The sequence below is a fragment of the Zalophus californianus genome, chromosome 5 (assembly GCF_009762305.2).
Source record: "Zalophus californianus isolate mZalCal1 chromosome 5, mZalCal1.pri.v2, whole genome shotgun sequence".
NCBI classification, from domain to species: domain Eukaryota; kingdom Metazoa; phylum Chordata; class Mammalia; order Carnivora; family Otariidae; genus Zalophus; species Zalophus californianus.
Genome location: NC_045599.1, coordinates 30223124 through 30244720, shown reverse-complemented (window position 1 = coordinate 30244720; position 21597 = coordinate 30223124). Strand labels below are relative to the sequence as shown.

At 46.5% G+C, this 21597-nt stretch overlaps 1 protein-coding gene across 3 annotated transcripts in view; it reads left to right on the top strand.

Moving 5' to 3' along the window:
- SPOCK1 (SPARC (osteonectin), cwcv and kazal like domains proteoglycan 1) overlaps positions 1 to 21597 on the top strand; it is a 600543-nt gene that overhangs the window by 478779 nt on the left and 100167 nt on the right. For all 3 annotated transcript variants that reach the window (XM_027607079.2, XM_027607077.2, XM_027607078.2), the window contains one exon: positions 12455 to 12569. In XM_027607079.2, the coding sequence (XP_027462880.1) occupies positions 12455 to 12569 (115 nt within the window). The remainder of the gene's footprint in view (positions 1 to 12454; positions 12570 to 21597) is intronic.

The following is a 21597-nucleotide window of genomic DNA, read 5'->3' as shown; positions in this document are numbered from 1 at the left end:
GTCGGATGTCTTTTGGTTTTGTGCACTGTTTCTTTTGCTGTGTAAAAGCTTTTTATCTTGATGAAATCCCAAGAGTTCATTTTTGTCCTGGCTTCCCTTGCCTTTGGCGATGTTTCTAGGAAGAAGTTGCTGCGGCTGAGGTCGAAGAGGTTGCTGCCTGTGTTCTCCTTCAGGATTTTGATGGATTCCCCTCTCACGTTTAGGTCTTTCAACCATTTGGAGTCTATTTTTGTGTGTGGTGTAAGGAAATGGTCCAGTTTCATTCTTCTGCATGTGGCTGTCCAATTTTCCCAACACCATTTGTTGAAGAGACTGTCTTTTTTCCATTGGACATTCTTTCCTGCTTTGTCAAAGATGAGTTGACCATAGAGTTGAGGGTCCATTTCTGGGCTCTCGATTCTGTTCCATTGATCTACGTGTCTGTTTTGGTGCCAGTACCATAATGTCTTGATGATGACAGCTTTGTAATAGAGCTGGAAGTCCGGGATTGTGATGCCGCCAGCTTTGCTTTTCTTTTTCAAGATTCCTCTGGCGATTCGGGGTCTCTTCTGGTTCCATACAAATTTTAGGATTCTTTTTTCCATTTCTTTGAAAAAAGTGGATGGTATTTGGATGGGGATTGCATTGAATGTGTAGATTGCTCTAGGTAGCATTGACATCTTCACAGTGTTCTTCCAATCCATGAGCATGGAACGGTTTTCCATTTGTGTGTTCTTCAATTTCTTTCCTGAGTATTTTATAGTTTTCTGAGTACAGATCCTTTGCCTCTTTGGTTAAATTTATTCCTAGGTATCTTATGGTTTTGGGTGCAATTGTAAATGGGATTGACTCCTTGATTTGTCTCTCTTCTGTCTTGTTGTTGGTGTATAGGAATGCCACTGATTTCTGTGCATTGATTTTATATCCTGCTACTTTACTGAATTCCTGTATGAGTTCTAGCAGTTTTGGGGTGGAGTCTTTTGGGTTTTCCACATACAGTATCATATCATCTGGAAAGAGTGAGAGTTTGACTTCCTCTTTGCCGATTTGGATGCCTTTGATTTCTTTTTGTTGTCTGATTGCTTGGCTAGGACTTCTAATACTATGTTGAATAGCAGTGGTGATAGTGGACATCCCTGCCGCGTTCCTGACCTTAGCTTTTCCCCATTGAGAATGATATTTGCTGTAGGTTTTTCATCGATGGCTTTTATGATATTGAGGTATGTACCCTCTATCCCTATACTCTGAAGAGTTTTGATCAAGAAAGAGTACTGTACTTTGTCAAAAGCTTTTTGTGCATCTATTGAGAGGATCATATGATTCTTGTTCTTTCTTTTGTTAATGTATTGCATCACGTTGATTGATTTGCGGATGTTGAACCAACCTTGCAGCCCAGGGATAAATCCCACTTGGTCGTGGTGAATAATCCTTTTAATGTACCGTTGGATCCCTACTGGCTAGTATTTTGGTGAGAATTTTTGCATCCATGTTCATCAGGGATATTGGTCTGTAATTCTCCTTTTTGATGGGGTCTTTGTCTGGTTTGGGGATCAAGGTAATGGTGGCCTCGTAAAATGAGTTTGGAAGTTTTCCTTCCATTTCTATTTTTTGGAACAGTTTCAGGAGAATAGTTATAATTCTTCTTGAAATGTCTGATAGAATTCCCCTGGGAAGCCATCTGGCCCTGGGCTTCTGTTTCTTTGGAGATTTTGGATGACTGCTTCAATTTCCTTAGCGGTTATAGGAGGTCTGTTCAGGTTTTCTATTTCTTCCTGGTTCAATTTTGGTAGGTGATACATCTCTAGGAATGCACTCATTTCTTCCATGTTATCTAATTTGCTGGCATAAAATTGCTCATAGTATGTTCTTACAATTATTTGTATTTCTTTGGTGTTGGTTGTGATCTCTCCTCTTTCATTCATGATTTTGTTGATTTGGGTCCTTTCTCTTTTGGATAAGTCTCGCCAGGGGTTTATCAGTCTTTTAATTCTTTCAAAGAACCAGCTCCTAGTTTCGTTGATCTGTTCTACTGTTCTTTTGGTTTCTAGTTCATTGATTTCTGCTCTGATCTTTATTATTTCTCTTCTCCTGCTGGGTGTAGGCTTTATTTGCTGTTTTTTCTCTAGCTCCTTTAGGTGTAGGGTTAGGTTGTGTATTTGAGACCTTTCTTGTTTCTTGAGAAAGGCTTGTATTGCTATATACTTTCCTCTCAGGACTGCCTTTGGTACATCCCAAAGATTTTGAACAGTTGTGTTTTCCTTTTCATTGGTTTCCATGAATTTTTAAAATTTTTCTTTAATTTCCTGGTTGACCCATTCATTCTTTAGTAGGATGCTCTTTAGCCTCCATGTATTTGAGTTCTTTCCGACTTTCCTCTTGTGATTGAGTTCTAGTTTCAAAGCATTGTGTCTGAAAATATGCAGGGAATAATCCCAATCTTTTGGTACTGGCAGAGACCTGATTTGTGACCTAGGATGTGATCAATTCTGGAGAATGTTCCATGGGCACTAGAGAAGAATGTGTATTCCGTTGCTTTGGGATGGAATGTTCTGAATATGTCTGTAAAGTCCATTTGGTCCAGTGTTTCATTTAAAGTCTTTATTTCCTTGTTGATCTTTTGCATAGATGATCTGTCCATTTTAGTCAGGGGGGTGTTAAAGTCCCCCACTAGTATTGTATTGTTGTTAATGTGTTTCTTTGCTTTTGTTATTAATTGCCTTATATAATTGGCTGCTCCCATGTTCGGGGCATAGATATTTACAATTGTTAGATCTTCTTGTTGGATAGACCCCTTAAGTAGGTTATAGTGTCCTTCCTCATCTCTTATTACAGTCTTTGTTTTAATATCTAATTTGTCTGATATAAGGATTGCCACCCCAGCTTTCTTTTGGTGTGCATTAGCATGGTAAATGGTTTTCCACCCCCTCACTTTCAATCTGGGGGTGTCTTTGGGTCTAAAATGAGTCTCTTGCAGACAGCATATCGATGGGTCTTGTTTTTTAATCCAATCTGATAGCCTGTGTCTTTTGATTGGGGCATTGAGCCCACTTACATTCAGGGGAACTATTGAAAGGTATGAATTTCGTGCCATTGTATTGCCTGTAAGGTGACTGTTACTGTCTATTGTCTGTGTTTCTTTCTGATCTATGCTGCTTTTAGGTTCTCTCTTTGCTTAGAGGACCCCTTTCAATATTTCTTGGAGGGCTGGTTTCATGTTTGCAAATTCCTTTAGTTTTTGTTTGTCCTGGAAGCCTTTTATCTCTCCTTCTATTTTCAATGACAGCCTAGCTGGATATAGTGTTGTTGGCGGCATATTTTTCTCGTTTAGTGCTCTGAAGATACCATGCCAGTCCTTTCTGGCCTGCCAGATCTCTGTGGATAGGTCTGTTGCCAATCTAATGTTTCTACCATTGTAGTTTACATATCTCTTCTCTGGAGGTGGTTTCAGGATTTTCTCTTTGTCTCTGAGACTCGTAAGTTTTACTATTAGATGAGGTGTTGACCTATTTTTATTGATTTTGAGAGGGGTTCTCTGTGCCTCCTGGATTTTGATGCCTGTTTCCTTCCCCACATTAGGGAAGTACCCTGCTATAATTTGCTCCAATATACCTTCTGTCCCCCTCTCTCTTTCTTCTTCTTCTGGGATCCCAATTATTCTAATGTTTCGTCTTATGGTATCGCTTATCTCTTGAATTCTGCCCTCGTGATCCTGTATTTGTTTCTCTCTCTTTTTCTCAGCCTCTTTATTTTCCATCTTTTGGTCTTCTATATCGCTGATTCTCTCTTCTGCCTCATTTATCCTAGCAGTTAGTGCCCCCATTTTTGATTGCACCTCATCAATAGCCTTTTTGTTTTCGACTTGGTTAGATTTTAGTTCTTTTATTTCTCCAGAAAGGGTTTCTCTAATAACTTCCATGCTTTTTTCAAGCCCAGCTAGTATCTTTAAAGTCATGATTCTGAACTCTAGGTCTGACATCGTACTAATGTCCGTATTGAGTAGGTCCCTGGCAGACAGTACTACCTCTTGTTCTTTTTGGTGAGGTGATTTTTTTGTCTTGTCATTTTGTCCAGACGAGAATAGATGAATGAGAGAACAGAATGCTAACAAGGTAACAACGTCCCCAGCAAATATACTCTATACAAATCAGAAAAGACCTGAAACCAGGGGAAAGGGAAAGAAAGAAAAAAGAAAGAGGAAAAAAAAAGGAAAAAGAAGAAGATAAAAACAGAACAAGAGAAAAAAAACAGAATATGATCAAATATGATTAGGCTTGTGCATAGATCCGTGCCACACACTAGATTTTGGGCATATTTTGGTCTGTTAGAAGAAAGTGCCTGCTAAAATTTTAAAGGAAGAAGGAGTTATATATGTACAAATCAAGGGTTGATACAATGAAGGGATGGAAGATGACTGGAAAGATGAAAATTATAAAAGATTTTATAAAAGGAATTGATAAGATAAGAAGTTGTTTGAAAAAGAAAGAAGATTTAAGAAAAAAGTAAAAAGGGAGAGAATGTGATCAGTCAGGGGACTAGAACAAAGCCATACCCTAGTGATTTAGGGTATATTTTGATCTGTTAGAAGAAACTGTATCTCAAAATTTTAAAGAGAGAACAACTTATATTTATATGCCAAAGTAACTACTATGAAGGGATAAAATATGACTCTAAAAATGAAAAGTAAAAAATGTTTTTTTAAAAAAGGGACTGATAAGATGTTGGTAGAAAAAGGGAAAAGGAAAAATTAAAAAAAAAAAGTTAAAAAAATTAACTTCGAAAAACTAATGAATCATGGTAAAAAAGCCATGAATTCTATGTGCAGTATTCCCCTAGCGCTGGAGTTCTCTGGTTCTCCTTGATGGGTAAACTTGGTCTCGGCTGGCTGTTCGTGCTGATCTTCTGGGGGAGGGGCCTGTTGCCGTGGTTCCCAAATGTCTTTGCCGAGGCGGAATTGCCCCGCCCTTGTCGGTCCGGGCTAAGCAATCTGCTTGGGTTTGCTCTGGGGAGCTTTTGTTCCCTGCAAGCTCTCGGTACAGCTTTGGAGGATGAGAGTGAAACTGGTGGCCTCCCAATCTCCGCCCGGAGGAGCCGAGAAGTTGGGGTCCCGCTCCTCTGTGAGCCCGCAGAGAAAAGCAGTCAGTCACTCCCGTGTCCCCGGTCTCTGGCCGCACTCCGTGCTCACCTGGCCTGTGACCGAGCGTTTCCATCTCTGGCACCGGACTTGGTGTGGAGTCTCTAAACCCAGTATGTGGTGCGCTCCCGCGCCGCTACTCCCAGGGGAGGAAGGGGAGTCTCCCCGGCTCTGCTGCTTGTTGGGTCCCTGCTGGAGGAGCAGTGGTCCGACTGGGCCGCGGATCACAGTTTATGGCAACCCCGAGCTGAGAGCCCGCGCCTCGGCTCCGTCTCTGCAGCCAGCTTCCCCGCTCCGATCCCTGGGAGCTCTGTCGCACTCAGGCACCCCCGGTCTTTCTGTGACCCCGAGGGTCCTGAGACCACACTGTCCCATGCGGGTTCCACCCCCCGCTTACCACTGGAGCGACGTCCCTCCGCGGAGCCAACTTCTAAAAGTTCCGATTTTGTGCTCCGCCGCTCTAGCACTTGCCAGAATCGGCCAATGGAGGCCCCTCCCCCGCCGTCTATCCTCCCGAATATTGCCTCGGATTCACTTCTCCGCACGTCGTACCTTCCAGTAAGTGGTCGCTTCTCTGTTCAGAGAGTTGTTGCTACTCTCTTCTTTGGTTTCCTGTTGAGTTCGTAGGTGTTCAGAATGGTTTGATCCCTATTCAGCTGAATTCCTGAGACCAGACGAAATCTAGGTCTCCTACTCCTCCGTCATCTTGCTCCGCCCCCTCTACATTAATATACTTTTAATGTTAGATGGGTTTTTCCTCTAATTTAAAGTGGGCTTTTATTAAAAATTTTTGAGGTCCTTTTAAGTTGATTGTCTCTGTAAAGACCCTCTAAGGTACTGGGGGTTAGGACTTCCAAATATCGTTTAGGAGGGATATAATTCAATACCCTAACACAAGGTGCGAAGTTGTCTCTTCTAGAGCGTAAGTGGGGGCCAGGGCGGTGGTGACTCCTCTCTGCTTAGACCCACTTCTGATACGGGTCAGGGTTGGCAGGGCTCTCCCCCACAGGCCGCTTTGACCCCCTGAGGGGTCTTTACATTTGTTCAGTGTGTCGCTTTCCCCTTTGGGTGGAGGAGTTCCTGGGCCTGCCTGCAGCCTTGGCTCTTTGGGAGCTTGGAGTAACTGACCGGCTCTCTACCCTAAATACAAAAAATTCATTTATACCTCTCTCCTCCTCTTCTCTCCCCACAGTTTTTTCCAAAAAAAAAAAAAAAAAAAATTTATGGGTGTTCCTTTATCAGTTCCCAAGAATGCCATTTTGTAGTTGTTTTTAATTGTTGTTTTGTTTTGTTGCTTTTCCCCCTCCAAGCCACAGACTCTAAGGAGTAGGCTCCCAGTCTACCCTGTTTAAGTTGGAGCTCTGCAGACACTGTTGTGACACAGGTCACCAGAGCCTGGCAGGTGCAGGCAGACGGCCTGCGTCCCTAGTACCTCTGGGGCAGGGGTGGAGGGAGCCGGTAAGTGCCACCCGAGCACGTCCTTACTGCCAACAAATCACTGTCCGTGATTTTGCCAGCTTGCACTTGCAGCTCTCAGCACTGTGGAAGAGAAGGTGCGGCGATTCCGGAGCCTTTGTCATGGTGGAAAGGAACAAGTGCCGTCTCTGTCATGTCGGGAGCCACTTGGGGCTCCCTCCCCACATCTCTGTAGGGGAGTTTGCACTCTCACGCTCAGGTCCTGCTGCCTCTTTGCCAGGGGAGACTGCACCTGTCCTGATAGGTGGGAGCCCAGTGTCTGCTGGGCCAGGAGCCTATTCATGGGATCGCCGCATGGGAAAAGTACCAGGAGCTGCCTCTTTTTCTCTCGGCCCCCTTCTCTTGGTAGCCCTATACCAAAGGGCCAGCACACCTGCCGAGTGTTTTCAGCATGGGTACGTACACAGCACAGGGCACACTTCTGCAGAGCCCAGCCAGCTCTGTGCGTTTTCTCCCCTTCGGATTGCAGGTGAATGGCCAGGGCTTTCCTGAGCACCTGTGGCCTGCAGGTTGGGAGAAGGTGTTGGAGGCCATCGCCCGGCGTGAAGGCCTTGGTCAATGCAGCCCAGTCTAGCTGGAAGTGTTGCACTTTGGAAGTTACCTGGCCCCTGTAAGGAAGGCTGGTGCAGTGACCACCTTTCGGCCTCTGTAACTGTTCTTCCCTAGCAAGAGTCTCGGGGAGAGAGGGTGGGACTTAGTGAAGTGCTCTGGGAAGGGGACATGCGTGAGGTGCCCTGAGGAGGCCCCTACCCAGCGACAGTCCAGAACTCAGGCTCAGAGCCTGGTGCCCTCTCCCCTTGCCTGCAGGTACCCACATGTGCTCTCATTTACTCCTCTTAGCGACAGGTCCTGGGAAGCATGGGTAGAGCTTGGTTGTCACTTTGATAGACGCCTGTCAACTTTGTTTTATATTTTATCGTGAAATATTTGATACATAAATGTAAATGTCTTATATCTATAAGTTGCCAAGCCCAGCAACCAAAGCCTCAGAATCTACCACTAAGCTTTGGGAAATAAACCACTCTTCCATTTTCACAGTGTTTTTCTGGGCTCCTGTCTGATGCCATCCTCCTGCCTCTGCCCCAGAGGTCGCCCCTGTCTTGGTATTTGTCAACCAACCCCCATATATATGTACACATAGATATGTATTTCTAAGTAGCGTGTGTTGAGCTTTATTAAAAATGGAATTCTAGTCCTTTGAGCTTCATTTAAATGCCACATACTACATACTGTCCTGGAAGATAAAAAGGTGGACCTGTGCCCTTGAAACATGGGTTTCCACTGGTGCAGATAAATCTTGTTTTCTCTGGTGGCACCTCCACAGGGTCTGGGAGGACGCCCAGTTGCCTCCGCAGATTGCCACAGCAGCTGTCCACGAGAGGGGGTTCTGGGGCCGACCAGGGAAGCAGAGTTACTAGAGTTACAGTCCACAGGGACACTCAGGCGATGCCAGGCCCCCCAGGGGAACGAGTGTTCTGGGCATCTGGGAAGCAGATGGACAAGATCCCGACTCCAGCGATGGATGGGGGTGAGCCGGGAGGCTGGAAGGCCGAGTGCTGGACGTGGAGCTCGCAGAGAGGACTCAGGCAGCAGGTGTGGGTCAAGGATGCTTCACTGGGAACATCCCGAGCTCCAGCACCTGCATTCCTTGTGTGGGTGGGTGGTCGCTGCTGGGGACCACAACAGAGGCCTGGAGGAGCCCGGGGAGCACCACCACCTTCTGCCTGTATCCTTGAGCATCTGTTTGCTGAACACCTACTGTGTGCCCGGGATAAGACAGTGACTTAGACTTTTTCCAGGTATGAGGACCTCACGGTGTAGTCGGAAGTCATGCTGTGCTCGCAGAGGATCCCCAAACATAAGTGGCTTACGGCAGCCAGCAACCATTACCTCCTTGTGCATGTTGTGTATTCCCTGCAGGTTAGCTGCAGCTCTGGTCCTTGCCCTCCGCCCTTCCCTCTGGGCCCCAGGCCAGAGGATCAGTCTTTACGTGATTTATGTCGTATTCATGGTGGGGGGAACGGCAAGAGAGGTGATAAAAGTAAGCCGTGGTTCTTAAAAGACCTGCTCAACCCTGGCCTGTCACGCCTACTCACAGTCCCCAGAGAGTGCAAGTCACGTGGCCAGGACTGATGTCCGTGGGGAGGGGAAGCCCACTCCCCCGCCCCCCAACCCCCTGCCCCGGGGCGGTGAGCGGAGCAGAGATTCCTCTTTCAGGGAGGCCAGAGAATGTCTGGGAAGAGTATTACAGTCTGTCATAGATCCGAACAGGCAATTCTAGTAACAGTAGGATAAGGCTTTAGAGTAAGTAATACTGTATTAAGTTTTGGCTTTACAAAATAAATTTTCATATATAAATATATTGTTGCCCCTAGGTTAGCTTTGGGGATTCTGTTGAGAAATAGTTTGAGAACTGAAGCAGGATTGTTCCAGAGCAGTGGGGCGGAGGAAGGAGGCAGAACTGGCCACCGTGGTCTTCTCTCTAGCCCTGGGCACATGCATACAGGCTGCAGGATTTAAGAAGAAGCTTCTTACATAGACACCCCCCCTGCCCCCTTCCAGGCTTCCTCTTGGCATGCGTTCTGTCCATCTGGCTGGCAGCAGGCCCATCCCGTTCCTGTGGGGCTTTTTGTGCCACATCCCTCCATACACATGACTCCTGCCCACTTCACAGTCCTGGCCACATGGCTTTAGAGGGATGTGCTCTTTTGTGCCTCCTCATGAAGTCTGTTGAGGTTGGAGGCCTGGGCCGTGGCTGCCTTTCCTCCAGTCCCCACCACCCCTCCAGCCACCCTGGGCACATAGTAGACACCTAATAAGTCCGTACAGAAGGCGGTTGCATCGAGGGGAAGTCATCACCTGTAGGTTTGTCTTGTCATGCTTTCTCCGTGAGGCTGGCTACCGTGTGGGGGACAGCTGGAGTTACCCAGAGTGCCTCCAGGACATTTAGAGCCAGGTTTGAAGCACTCTTGCCCTCGGTTTGTAATCAGGACGGGGACTGAATAGCTCAGCCTTCTCGATGAGCCGGTATTCATCTGTCCTCAGGCATGTTGCTTTGCAAATGCTAGTGGGCTTTTCAGAAGTACGCATGTGCGTTTTCCAAGGGCAAGGACTGTTTCTCTATTTTTTCTTTTAAAAGATTCCCCATGGCCCCTGACAAGAACCACACACAAAGTGGGTGCTTGGTAAATTTTGCCTGTCTCCTCTTCCTTGGAACCTCCACCAGCTACAAACATGGTTCTGGGCCTGTGGGCCTTAGCAGAAGGCTGATTACATGCAGGCCTGGATCCTGAGAATTGTGTAATTGGAAAAGGAATGAAGCGTCAGACAACTGAGATCCAGACCAGTAGCAACCTGGGGTACCGTATGGGATGTCTGCTCTCTCAAGGCCGTCCACGTGGCAGGACCAGTGATGTGGGACCAGCAAGTGCCTAGCCCTGCACTCAGACATGGTTTGGAATTCACCCTGAATGATCATCATGATATTTCATGGGTTATTTAACTTGTCTGAGTCTGTTTCTTAATCCTTAGATGTCAGGATCCTAAAAATACCGTTAATTGTTGTACTCTTTTGCACCTATAAATAACATCCTTTCTGGCCCGTGTTCTGAATCCATTGAGACTTGACGATAAAAGTGGTGGAAAGAGTGAAACTGGCAGAAAGTGGCCAAAACACTACTAGTGTGGCTGATCAGGGTTGAAGAGAAGAGATGCTGGCTTTTGGACTTCACCACTGAATCTGAGAATTAAATGGGTGCTTGCACCCAGTCCCAGGCTAGACACACGTACAGGCATCCTCTGGGGGAACGACTGGGTAGCACTCAGGTTTGGGATAGTTGAAGCAAAAGCAGTCACTCCTTGCTTGTTCCAGATGGGTCGAGGCTGGGCCTCATATACACCATCTGGGGTGCTAACCAGGTGGTTACTCTGCCTCCATGCCCAGGGAGAGCATGTGAGCAGCTGAGAGGGCCTAGGATCACTGCACTGGGGCAGAAGCACCCTATGTTAGGAGTAAGGACACAGGGGGAGGTGCCCTTCTGCTGTGGGGTGGGCCTTTGTGGACCCCTGGGACTCTGAGATGTTGTTTCAGGTGAATACTTCTGTTACCAGGGTGCCTGGGTGGCTCAGATGGTTGGGCGTCTGCCTTCAGTTTGGGTCGTGATCCCTGGGTCCTGGGATCGGATCCTGCGTCGGGCTCCCTGCTCCTTGGGGAGCCTTCTTCTCCCTCTGCCTCTCTCTCTCTCTGTCTCTCTCTGTCTCTCATGAATAAATAAATAAAATCTTTAAAAAAAAATACTTCTGTTAATAGTTACAGTTGCGCTTATCATTGACTAAAGTAAGCACCACAGTGCTCTGCAGTGATCCTAGATGTTACCCTATGCATTTGGAAAGACATAAAAGGCCATTTCTTATTCAGCTTTCTGCCATTCGGACCTTGACCTGAGATGCACTCCTTCCTTCTCTGTCTTTGCTCCCATGAGCCTACCTGGTTGGAGTGGCAGTGGCCACTTCCGAGGGAAGCCATGTGGGGCTCTGCTCGGCTTCATTCTTTTTTTATTCCCTCCTATTTATTTATTTATTTATTTATTTATTTATTTATTTATTTATTTATTTATTATTTGTTTATTTATTATTTTGATGTAGTGTTCCATGATTCATTGTTTGCGTATAACACCCAGTGCTCCATTCAATACGTGCCCTCTTTACTACCCATCACCAGGCTAACCCATCCCCCCACCCCCCTCCCCTCTAGAACCCTCAGTTTGTTTCTCAGAGTCCATCGTCTCTCATGGTTTGTCTCCCCCTCTGATTTTCCCCCCTTCATTTTTCCCTTCCTACTATCTTCTTTTATTTTTTTAAACATATAATGTATTATTTGTTTCAGAAGTACAGATCTGTGATTCATCAGTCTTGCACAATTCACAGAGCTCACTGTAGCACATACCCTCCCCAATGTCTATCACCCAGCCACCCCATCCCTCCCACCCCCACACCACTCCAGCAACCCTCAGTTTGTTTCCTGAGGTTAAGAATCCCTCATATCAGTGAGGTCCTATGATACATGTCTTTCTCTGATTGACTTATTTCTCTTAGCATTATATCCTCTAGTTCCATCCATGTCGTTGCAAATGGCAAGATTTCATTTTTGATGGCTGCATAGTATTCCACTGTGTGTGTGTGTGTGTGTGTGTGTGTGTGTGTGTGTGTGTGTGTACACCACATCTTCTTTATCCATTCATCTGTTGATGGACATCTAGGCTCTTTCCACAGTTTGGCTATTGTGGACATTGCTGCTCTAAACATTGGGGTGCACGTACCCCTACGGATCCCTACATTGGTATCTTTGGGGTAAATACCCAGTAGTGCAATTGCTGGATCATATGGTAGCTCTATTTTCAACTGTTTGAGGAACCTCCATACTGTTTTCCAGAGTGGCTGCACCAGCTTGCATTCCCACCAACAGTGCAGGAGGGTTCCCCTTTCTCCGCATCCCCGCCCACATCTGTCGTTCCCTGACTTGTTCATTTTAGCCATTCTGACGGGTGTGAGGTGGTATCTCATGGAGGTTTTGATTTGGATTTCCCTGATGCCGAGCGATGTGGAGCACTTTTTCATGTGTCTGTTGGCCATTTGGATGTCTTCTTTGGAAAAATGTCTGTTCATGTCTTCTGCCCATTTCTTGATTGGATTCTTTGTTCTTTGGGTGTTGAGTTTGAGAAGTTCTTTATAGATTTTGGATACTAGCCCTTTGTCTGATATGTCATTTGCAAATATCTTCTCCCATTCTGTCGGTTGTCTTTTGGTTTCCTTGATTGTTTCCTTTCGCTCAGCTGCATTCTTAAAGCCTCTTTTGTCTCTCTTTTGCAGTGCAAGTTGGAGTTCCATGCTTGTTCCACTGGAAAAAGCCTCACCATCCTCTGTGACGGGCCCTGTCCATGTCTTCCGGAGCCTGAGCCACCAAAACACAAGACAGAAAAGAATGGTGAGTGGGGATTGCAGGAGACCCCCTGGAGCGAGGCTGACGTGGCCAAGCTCTGCCCCCCATGCTGGGAAGCTGGCGGTTAACAAAGCTGTTTGAGCCCACATGAGGGGAAACGGAGGGACGTGGCAAGTACTCCAGCTTGTGTAGGGACTTGAAACTGAACTGCCTTCAGCTATCATTAAAAAGAAAAAGAAGAGCTAAGAGTCTTGGAAGATAATTCTATGAGACCAGGATATGCACTAGGTTCTTTCAGAGGTCATGTCAGCTGTGACACGAGAAGGGCAGGTTTGTTCGCATCTCAGACCACAGCCCACCCTGGGGTGCGTCTTGGGCCTCCCTGATCTTGAATCTCTAAGTCCTTTGAACTTCTCAAGGCTGCGTTTCAAAACAGAGACTGCAGAGAGGTCACAAGAGTGGAGAGTCTTCCACCCTCCAAAAGGCATTTCTTCATTAATATATTCTGCTCGGATTGCAGCATGGAGCCAGGGGACGCACGGAAGGAGAAAAACTCTCCAGGGCCGGCTGTTTCTCTCCCATGGCTGAGAGGGGCAGGGAAGGTTGGCCTTATTTGGATGTTTCATTGATGGAGAAAGTAAGGCTGTCCCTCTGGCCTTGGCCCACTTTTGAGCCTTCCTTAATGAGAGCCAAGATGGAAGTTTGCATCTGCCTTCTGTGGGGCTGGGCTTTCTCCGTGGTAGCTGCTGTTCCACGGAAAATGTTGCATGTTTCAGTGCGTGAATGAGTGTGTGTGCGCACGTGCACACACGTCTCTTCTCAGGTGTTTTCTTTTGGTAATGGGAGAGGGTGATTAGGGTGTGTGCATTCATGCATTCCCCTCTTTGTAGGTCGTATTGCCTTTTCCAGGGCACATAGGTGAAGATGCTTGAATGTGCCTTGTTCATGGTGGCGATCACAGGAATACTGTGTTAAGATGCTCTTTGGAAAGTCTGGCTGAGAATGTGGAAGGACCTTGTAAACCAGTGCTAGGGTCACAGCTAATCCCCATAAATTCCTCTTGATTAGCAAAAGGCTGATCTCCCCGTATTTGGGCCTGATTCATTTATATAATTGCAGTAAGAAATGTTCATTCATGTACATGTGCCCCCTTGGAGTATCGTCTGAAAACCTAAAGCCCTGTGGTGTGAAGACACTACAAGACCCAGAAAATTCACTTCTGTCTGGGGATTTCTTAATAATCTGAGGAAGTTTCAATAGTCTGTATTATTCTGGATATATTATTTACTGGTTTTATTTACTTTTCTATTCGGAGGTGAGGAAGCCAAACCAAGAAAGTCACCTCCACCATTTTGCCTGTGGTATCTCTACAAGGGGGTGAATTCACCTCTCCTCAGGGGCCCCAAATCTGCTCAGGCTTCCTGATTTGCCATGGTAAGGTAACAGATTGGTTTCATGGGAAGTCTCTACATGAAGTACAATGCCTGTTTCTTTCCTTCTTTCTTCTTCTTCTTCTTCTTTTTTTTAAATAAACTCTATGCCCAACATGGGGCTTGAACCCCCGACTCAGAGATAAAGAATAGTATGCTCTCCTGACTGAGCCAGCCAGGCACCCCAGTGCTTATTTCTTAATGGTAGACTTGTCACACCTGATTAAATGAGGTTCACTCTCAAATATGACACTCCAGGTATGGCCTTGCCTATACCATGCATTTGTTTAATTATGATTCTTACTGAACCTTTGCAAGTTACTGCATTGCCATTAAACAGCAAAGAGACTTAGAGAAGAGTATTGTTCGAGAATCCTGAAAGGTCAGTGAGAACAAGAATGCCATTTAAAAGTGTTTCATTTGAAAATATTTGAAAAAGGTGAACTACTAGGTTAATAGTAAGAGATAAATCAGGAAGAATGAGAAGGGGCTTCATACACTCATCAGAAATGACAACAATAAAAAAGTACTAACAACAGTATTCCAAAACAAGTAATGCAAATTATATTTCCTTCATCAGTTCTTTTAGTCGTTTGTAATTATTTTTTGTTCCACTGGCTCTTGGGTCAGTGGTTTGCTTTTATGAAGTCCTCTGCCTCTGCATGGGAAGGAGCTCTGGAACTCCACACTGTGTCTCACATCATCTGGCACTTGTCTAAGAAATATCACCTTGGAAGCTTGCAATGATGAGTCTGTTACTTGAGGTATCGATCAAACTGGGTACAGTTCTTTGCCTGAGGCTCTGTCCTCCTTGGTTTAAGACCCACTTTCTGGGCTGTGACTTACTGTGGAGTTTTTATACAGGCATGAGGGGGAAGCGGAAACTAAGTGCTGATAAGACCAGGTGGCTGTCGTTAACTTACTACATATGCAACAACATCCTCATGGAGGAGACTATACTCCCCTATCAGGGTATAATGCTTAACTCCTTAATACAGATTTGATCAATGTTCACCTGGGGGATAAGAATATATTATGGGCAGTGAAGGCAGTGATAAGTTCCCGGGGTCATGATATGAAATGCAACAGTGAACTTAATAACATTTTACCTGCACACAGTGGAGGGAGGGCTGACCTTTTCCTTTGATTTGACAGTTCTTTGCATGAGGCTCTCAGAAGCGGTGGGGGGGTGGGGGTGAGGGGGAAGGAGAGGGTGCAAGGGGGAGGTCAGGGCCAAGGAAAACTTGGGATATACTTCCATAATCTTTTAGTATCAAGAAAGACTGGTGAGGTTGCTCTCTCAAGCCCTCTGTCCTTGGATCTGCTTGGTTGGCAGCCATTTCTATTTTATGCAGAGGGTATTTCCACAAAGCTTGCCCCGAATTGAATTTCCACTTGGTAGGAGAGCACAGGTCTTCTTTGTCACTGGGGCTGTTCACCTGTCTGTGGTTTCACAAGCACCTCATCCCTGCCTGGGACCCAGAGTTGGGTTGGAGAACAGTGGTGAGCAGAAGCTTTCTTAGGGGCTCACCTGCCTCCACCTTTTCTTCTCCTTCCCGAAATGGTTCTTCTGGTAGCCTCAACTTGGATCAGCACTGGATGTGAGTGTCGAAGGTATGTGAGCGTCGAAGGTATGTGAGGGCAGGGTCTAGCACCTTGTCTTGTGAATCTCAGAGGTAGGTTCTACTTCTCCCAGCCTTTGGTCTTTGAATTACAACATCTCTACTTCTTGCAAATCAGAACTCTCTTGTCTCAGCTTTAAGTTTTAAGAGCATTTCTAGAAAGTCAAAGCCAAATGGTTATTTGTTCTCTTGAATTTTTGTTTTTTACTGGTATCTCTCCTTTGATGTGGTCCCTGAAGACATCGTAGAGGGTGGGGTCATCCTTGAATACCTAGGAATATTTCCTCTCACACCTCTCAGTGATGTCATGACCTTTTAAATCTCTCATCTCTGTCATGCCAGCCCCTAGAGTACAGAAAAGTGATTGTTTTATATATATATATATACATATATATATATAAACTTATATATATATATATATATATATATATATGATGAGACTGAAATCTCATCTTAAGCCTGGATTTCTGTGCTTTTTCTAAGAGTTTTTCAGAAAAGATTGGCCTCAAGTTTCTCTTCGTATTTTCCAGTCCCCAATAACCGGCCCAGTTAGGAAGTCAGTTCTTATACCTGACATGAATGCTTTAGCTTGGGGCTTACTTCTGCTGCTTTTTCTTCAATCCTCAGTGAAGGATATGAGGCACTTGTTCCTTGATTTCTTCACAGTGGTTGAAAATCTAAGAGGAAAATAGAGTTTTCTTCCCATTAGAGTCGTCAGAATACATGTTTTAAACTAGCCACCATTTCCCCCCTTTCTAGCCTGAGCCTGGCCCCCTCCTGCCTGTCCTCCGTTCTCTCAAACAACCCCCTCCACCCCTGACCTGGGCTTGGCAGCCTTGTTCCGTCCAAAGCAAAGCAGGGGTTTGAGGCTCCCTCATTGCTGAGGTGAGAATTTTGCAGCTGTAGGATATAACATCAGGAAAAGATGTCGCTTTCTCTTTTTCCATACCATGTTGAGGGGACCCTCGTGTTCCTGAAGATGGTTCTGGTTTCCCATAAGGGACGGGGCCTCAGACCCTGCCCAGAGTGACTCTGTTTTTATGCTTTACCACGTTACATTGCCTCTGTAGGAAAAGAGTTGGACCACCGGGGGTCTTTGTGCTGTTCCCATTTGCCAGCAGAGGAGCCCAATGGCTCAGTGAGAGAGAGAGAAGTCAGACAGTGGATGGGGATGGAGCTCTCATAGCCCAAGCCTCCGGACTCCCAGGCTAGTGCCTTTGCACAGCTGGGGGCGGGGGGGGGGGGGCACCTCACTTGTCCAAATCTTGGAGTGTCAGCCGTCAAGCAGAGAATGTCATGGTGGTCTCCACAAGCAACAGTATTTTGAAGGCATTCTGCAGAATCTCTCCCGCTTCCCTCCTCCTCTGTCTTTTGAGGAGGAAGTAGAGAGAACATCACTCTCTCTGAGCACAGCTCCTTCTTTGCTTCTGTTGGCACAGATTAGCGTTTGGAGAAGGGGGCTATGGGTCAGCAGGCAACCTGGAATGCTGGAGAAGGCTGTGATGCTGTCATCTGTTCCCAGCCTGGCAGGGGCCGGGAGGTAGGGGCGGGGGGCAAGGCGGTGATTGGCTCAGGCCAGGGAGGGAAGGGGATAACAGGTCTATGCGGCAGGGCCGTGCTAAAGAGGGAATAACAGCTTCCCTGCCTCTGAGCTATTTGAAACAGTGGAAAAATAGTCTTCAATGATTTTCTCTTCTCAAATGGTGATTACGATCGAGGGCTAGATTCTGGGGGAAAGAAGTCCTGGCCCAGCAGACGGTTGTCTAATTCCATTAGTTATCACAAGTGGAGTTGGGGGAAAGTGTTTAACCGAGAACAGGAGGTGGTGCCAAAGAGACAGGCTAAAGACTTCTTCCTAGCTGTAATGTCTCAGTGGAAAAATCCTACAAGAATCCTGCTGCAGAAGCTTCTAGCAAAATGGAGGTTTGTCTCTGTATCCAGGAAAGAACATTTTTCTTTAATGCTTGTTGTGTAATAGGGAGAAGGCCCCGGGCTTGCAAACTTGCAGTTTAAAAGCGGTTTGTCTTCACCTTCCCATATCCATTCAGCTTCCTCCACTTCTTATTCTGTGCTTCACCACAGCCAGAAATTAAACATGTAAAAGAACATTTAATTTTTAGGGCCTTGCTATTCTAAATGTCATGACCTTAGGGGGGGAAAAAAAAAACTTAAATTGGCAACCGCAAAGAAGAGAAACTTACTAGTCAGGGCTCTTGAAATAACTGCTGACTTTGGTTTTAAGCTCAGGTTCTTCCGCTTCTGTGAGTTCAGCTCAGCCAAAGTAGAGGTTCTCCTGGTCATTTGGAAGCCTATGGGGCAGCAACTGATGGGAGAGAGCTAAAGATACAAAGGGAGAGAAGGGTAAACTGAGGCAGAGGGTGGCCACAGTAGTAACTGGAGTCCAGAGAAGGGTCTGTGCTAGAAATGAGTGGCTTTGGAAGTTCGCCTAAATGGCACTCTTCTCTTGCCCTGATTTTTTTTTTTTAATTTATAAATTAATACATATTCTTTGAAATCTAAATGATTTGGCAAAAGTATCTCAGATTTCGGTTCTGTTAGCTTTTTGTTGTGTGTGTTTCCGATTATTTTCAATATAAATATACTCATGTACTTGTTAAACTTTACTCATCCTAAATCAGGATTATATTCTATGTAATATTTTGTACCTGCCACTTTTATATGTCATAGATATGTTTTCACCTAAGTACACAGATGTGTATTTGAGGGGGGTGTGTCTATCTCCCTTCCTCCTTCCCTCTAGCCAGCCTGCCCACGCTGCTCTCCTGAGCTCCAGACTTGACTGTGTGATGACCGCTCAGCGTTTCCATTCGATGCCCGTGGGCACATCAGACTTCATATCCAAAATCAGACTCCTGATCTTCGCCCCCAAACTGCTCCTTCCTCCTGCAGTATTTACTATCTTAATAAATGCCACCTTGTATTTTGATTTGCTGAAGTGAAAAGGAACTCCTCTTTGTCTCACACACCATAATCACGTTGACTGCTTTCAACGAGATTTCCAGATATATCCGCTTCTTACCACCTCTACGGCCACTCCCCCTAGTGGCCCAAGACACCCTCCTCTTTTATTCTAATAGCTTCCTGATTGAACGCTGGGCCTCTCCATTCTCTTTTGAACGTAGTCATTAAACCAGTTCTGTACAATGTAGGTCAAATGGTGTCATCCCCTGTTCAGGACACTCCAGTGGCTTCCCATCTTGGTTAAGAGGAAGAGCGGACATCCCTTCAGTGACCCGCAAGGCCCAGTGTGATCAGACGTACTGCTGTGTGTCTACACCCATCTCCCGCTGCTGCATCCTTGGCTTGCTCGGCCCCCGGGGCAAACGGGCTTCCAGGGGTGCCCCCAGGGGAGCCCTCCGAGCTCCTGCCTCGGGGTTTACACTGCCAGCCCTCTCTGCCTGCCCCGTCTTCCCAGACACCTACACAGCGTGTTCTTTCAGCCCCGTCTTCAAATCTCTACACAAAGGTCTCCTTCTTGGGAGCCCCCCCCCCAGCCGTTACCGTCCCCCTTCCCTTCTTGTTTGCCTCTGTCCCGTGCATCCCCTTCCTCTATGTCACATTGACTTCTTTTCTGCACTGTCTCGTCTCGCCTACCTAGAATGGAAGTTACATGAGGCCGTTTTGTCTGGATTCTCAACGAGTATTTGCCAAGCGTTGAAGGACGCTATCTCGTTCTAAGAGTTGTCCTTTATATAGATGTACCATAGTCTACAGTGTTTAAAACGGCAACAGGATGATTTATTAGGACAAGAGATCATCTGGACAAGGTGCTTACCATGTGTACCAGCTAAGCACGTGACGTGTACATTTATTTCCTCTGACCAAAGAATGTTCTCTCTTTTGCTGGTGGGAACATTTGCGATCCAGAGCGTGCGGTGCCGTGCCCAAGGCCACACGGCTAATAAATGACAGAGCAGGGATTTGAAGGCTTTTCTGGAACTCGTTCTCCTACACTCACATCAAACTGTGTTCCTAACCTAAATCGAACGTCCATTTTCCTGTGGAAAAAAACCTGCAGACATACAGCCACGCATTTTCAAGTACCCCTCACCGTGTGGTGTGTGCTTTCTGCTCTCGGAGCCTGCCCTCCTTCCCTGCGAGCCCAGCGCTGACAGGCTTTGTGCAAGGTGAGAGAATTAACGTCCCTGCTCATTTTCTTCTCTTCCTCTCTGTAAGCACACTTGGCTCTCTGTGGTTTATCACAGCGCTGACATGGGCCCATCGCTTACCAGCCCCCCATCCCAGGCTCTTCTTGATAGCCCCACATTTCCGACCTGGCTCTTTAAAGATAAAAATTCATTTGTAATCTGTCCCGAAGTCGACTTTTCTTCCATTGCCCTGCTACCTCTCGAAAAGAAAAGACAGCATTCCAATAAAAAATAAATTGAAATTATGATCGGAAGAAAGCAAGGGGCTGCCACCCCGCGGGCAGCCGGGGAAGGTGGGGCACCACCCTCACAGGTGTGGTGAGAAGGGGTGAGCTCAGTTTCAACTGTAAACATAGAGTTCAGAACCTACAGCTGTTATGTCATTATCATCATTATTACCTTACTGGTGATGATGCTGATTCTCTGTTTAAAAACTACAAGTGGTGATTAGACATGAAGGAAGTAGGAATGTCGCCTTGATGATTTAACTTGCGGGAGATGTAAGGACGGCAGATAAAGCACAGAATCAGCAGTCGGCTGCATATATGGTCCTAGACATTCACATTGGTTGGGAGTGCAGCCAAAACAAAACAAAAACAAAACAGCCAGGCAGATCTCTTCAGTCTGAGGAGACGGAGGGAAGAGACAGATGGAAATCATGATGGTGTCATGGCAGGTAAAAGCGTGTGTTCCTCTCTGAACCCCAGAACAGTAGACCCAAGGACCCCTCCTTGACAAGAAGGAGCTTTGCTGCAAGAGAGAAGGCAGACCTGCTTACACAGCAGGGGTCCTGCTGGGGGATCTCATTATTTCAAAGAACTCCGATGTGCTCCAGGGAGAGAGGACTTCAGAACCACGGAGGTGAAGTTCTGGGAAGCGCAGGCACCGTGATCCTGGGGCGGAAGAGGTGATGAGGATGACCAGGGGGTCGTAGGAAAGAGAATTCTGGCTTTCAGATTTCCCGGGGATGCAGTAGCAGGTGGTGCCGGGGGCACATCCTTCTGTTGTGCCGACGGATCAGGGTAAAAAGCCAGCACAGCCCTCTTCCCCAAGTGCCTGGTACCCCAGGAAGGCAGTTACACGGGCCTGTTGCCTCCTACGCCAGCCTCGAGACCCCCGGTTTATTTTGGTCTCATTGGCCTGGCAATGCTCTGTCTATGCTTGAGTCTCTTAAAAGGCTCTTTCCAGCAAGTCACATGTGGAGGTGGGGCAAGGCTAGAAATCGAGTGAGTCTTAAGGGTGCCACCCCAGCAAGGGGTGTGAGCATAGCCCCGGTGTCAGAAATCACCTAGGCAGGGGACACTGGTGTTGTGAAACCCGATTTAGAAGTTGGATGTCTAAGACCAGAGAATTAGTGCAGATGGGATTTGATCATAATTCTGATCATGTACTAATGCACAGGGACAAGAAATATTCCCCCAAAATGACTTGCAAAAAATTACTCTAAGCCAAGTTAAAATTTTTTTTTATGAGGCTGTTTTTATGAGGCTGTTAATCCTATGGAACTGTTCCCCTGAGAGGCATGACTGAGGCTGAAGAGGTTTGGGTTCCTGTCCCCACATCTCTTTGCATTTTAGGATTTAGGAGACTCTGTCCTAAGACAAGCTAATCCCCAGGGATTGTTCAGAGTGCTAGGACAGTTTTGGGGGGACAACATTAGGTCCCCCTGCTCTGTTGGCCTGATTGGTGTCGGGATCCCAGCCTGTGACTGAGTTCCTTCAGGGTGGGGATACCGCTGGCTGTCCCCAGGCTCCAGGACCTGGCATCTGCCCTTCTTCCAAACCTTCCTCCCCTGCGCCTATGCCCCCAGGTCTTAAAGGGTGGCTGCTGTGGGGTCTGTGATTCTGCGCCT